The 3000-nt window shown below is 40.4% G+C and overlaps 1 protein-coding gene across 2 annotated transcripts in view; it reads right to left on the bottom strand.

The window, feature by feature from the left end:
* Positions 1–259: 259 nt before the first annotated feature.
* The window catches only part of engl (endoglin, like), a 22338-nt gene continuing 19597 nt past the window's right edge, over positions 260–3000 (bottom strand). The window contains exons 16-17 of one of the 2 annotated variants that reach the window (XM_008301331.1): positions 2660–2771; positions 260–851 (exon numbers count right to left, since the gene is read on the bottom strand). In XM_008301331.1, the coding sequence (XP_008299553.1) occupies positions 2662–2771 (110 nt within the window). In that variant the 3' untranslated portion in view covers positions 260–851; positions 2660–2661. The remainder of the gene's footprint in view (positions 852–2659; positions 2772–3000) is intronic. The other variant, XM_008301332.1, reaches the window with a different exon arrangement.

Raw genomic sequence — 3000 nt, 5'->3', positions numbered from 1 at the left:
AAATAATGCACACATTGAGAGGTGATTCAATTTAGAATCATTTGATATCTAAGTAATGCTGCACACGGGTGCTGTTTCCTGTTTAAAGCACTAATTCACAACCTCAGAGCGATTCACGTTGTAACTTCAAGACTTTACAACATATTCAGAGAAACCTGACGTTTCTCGTAATATTTTGGCGTTTTTGCCGTTACGAGATTCGACACTTGACCTTTCTTCGTTTCGCTTGAGTCACATGAGATTGGAGTGAAAGGGCAAGTCAACGCGGGCCTCAGCATATTTAATGCATCTCATTTGGCACATAAATACAGAACAGAGTTCACCAACAGATAGATGTAGTTTTGACATCCAGCTGATTCACAGCTACAACACAAGTAGTGAAAACGAGTGAGTCTTCAACCAGGCACGCAGTAACCTCTCGATTCTTCTGTGACCTTGCGTTCTGGCTCTAAGGACGGCGACGTGGTTTCTGTCTGAGTCACTCCAACCATGATCAGATCCTGCTGAATCCAGAAGCAGCTCCGTCCATGTGAAGATGCGCGGCCAGTTTCGCAATGACTCGCTGCAGAGTGGCTCGCTGCATCGAACAACCCACGTTTCGCTCTCAATCAAACGTCTGATCCTTCAGAACGCTTACGATGAGCTACTGTAGTCACAAGTTCTCGGTCCTCTCGCATGTCTGCCACGAAGCAAAGACTCATGAGGAGCGTTGCACAAACAATATCTCTGCACACACACACACACACACACACACACACACACACACACACACACACACACACACACACACACACACAAGTTGTTAGAACCTCTGTCCCAGTTCCCCTTTCTCAGATTTGCAGGAGGAAATCCTGAGAAGGAGATAAAAGAATGAAACAGTTTCAGACCTACGTGGCACATCAGAGTTTAAATCTGCAGGTGCTCCACTAATGCCGACATGTTTTCTGGAGCTGGCAGCGTTTGTAACCGCTGCAGTTTATTTTAAATGCACAGCTTTGACATGAGGTTGACGATGTATCTGCCAGCTGGAGTAACGTGTACAAACCTGTTGGGTTTAAATTGAACAAAGGGCAGAGTGGCAGATAGGCTGCTGGCTCATTTGATGGTATTATTTTGAAAGAAATCTAAACATACAAGAAAATAATAGCATAAAATAATATAGATTTAGCGACCTAATGCCAAAACTAATAGCACAAGATAGCAGTTAGATCATTATTATTATTATCAGTTTTTTGCTGGAAGAGGTAGACATATTAGACATATTAGAAATTAAATAAACAGTTAGCTACGGAAAGAGATTTTTTAGATTTTCTGAGTTTATTTTTATTTTTTTTTAGGTAATCAGCATCACTGTAAATGTAGCAGGGTTATCCCAATGGTAATAATACCATAAACACAAAGCTATAAGGTTTATTAATTACATTAAGCATCAGTAAATTGTCTCTGAATCACTAGTTTTATATAGAAGGATGCATAAACACATAAAAACCTGTTTATTTCTATGATGTAATGTTGTTAGAAAATGACCAGACAAACACATCAGCATAATCACAGTGTTTAAAATGTGATTACAGCAGAGTGTAATGAAGAGTCACGATGCAACCTGGAGTGTAGATGAAGTATAAAAGATGGATGCAGTCACAGTGACATCAGCTGGTTTGTTAAGTACCGTACTGAGGCCTTATCGCCATCTTTTGATGCAAACCAGTTGTGACATGTGAAGAGTCGATCTGAGAACTTGAGAAAAACTACGAACACACTAGTGACCCGTCAGCTCCCTGAAGCATTTTCTACTTTATCATTCGTTTTATTCCTTCATTTACAAAATGATCAGGATGCACTGAAGGAGATTTAAAGCCATCAATTGAGACAATAAACTCATTTAGAAGTTGTTTTCTGAGGTAAGAAATTAAGGGAGAAGTAGGTTCATTTTCTCATAGACTTCTATGTAATAAGATGTTTTTTTGCAACCAGAGAGGTCGCCCCCTGCTGGACATTAGAGGGAATGCAGATTAAAGGCACTTCTAAATTTGCCACTTGTCATAATGTGTTTTAATGCACATTCTGAAGTCCTGCATTAAAACAGTTTGATGGAAAGTCTGAAAAAGCTTCTCAATTCAACACTCACTTGAGGTGGATTTTGATTTTCTTTAGACAACAGTTTCATGGTAAATGGAAACATCCTGGATGCAGTGAACGTTTAACTCATGGATCAGCTTCTGCTTCTTTTGCCGTCTTCTCTTTACAGCTTTAAACATGGCCGGCTGACCTGAAAGAATAATTACTACTTTCCTGATCTCTAAAGACTTATCTCCATTTTTCTCTCACAGATGCCAAAGTTTAGTTCGTTTCATCTTCTTCTTTGAGGTTTCTTGGTTTTGTTTCCAGCATCCTCTGCTGTGCTGCTTATTCCAGCCATGTGTAATGTGGCCTACATCGCCACCTTCTGACCACACTACGCCACCTTTATTTGCTCCAAAGCAGCTCATTGAGACAAGTCTCCTTTGCAGTTTCTGTTTTATGTAAGATTTCAAAAGTTCCTTTCAAATTTCCTTGACAACTATGTGGAAAGATGACTACTGGTGTCACTTCTGATGCCTGGAAGCTGTGCATCTTTGAGGCTGATTCCCTTTAAATCCCCCTCATGATCAGGTCTTACCTCTACACCGAGCTGGAGAACTGATCGGACGGTGAAGGCTGACTCCAGATGCTCTGACTTACAGGAGTCTGGTCTGTTAGATAATCTTCTCCTGCAGGTACTTGGCGTCCCCCTTCAAAAGAATACATGTTTTATGTCTCCACAGATGATACCAGAATACAAAATAGTGTGGATATTTCTCGAATTTTGGGTGTATCTCTGATTTCAATTAGTGGTTGCTGTGAACACATCGACTGTCATGTGTTTATTTTGGGTCGACCGTTGATGCTATACTTTCTGTTCAGTGATTACCTCGGGGCACTTTTAGTTATTTTTACTGGAGTGCTGTAAATCTCCACAGT

This window comes from Stegastes partitus, unplaced genomic scaffold, assembly GCF_000690725.1.
Source record: "Stegastes partitus isolate 25-593 unplaced genomic scaffold, Stegastes_partitus-1.0.2 Scaffold1660, whole genome shotgun sequence".
Lineage (NCBI taxonomy): Eukaryota > Metazoa > Chordata > Actinopteri > Pomacentridae > Stegastes > Stegastes partitus.
The sequence above is the reverse complement of the archived record's forward strand: the minus strand, read 5'-3'. Positions and strand labels throughout refer to the sequence as shown.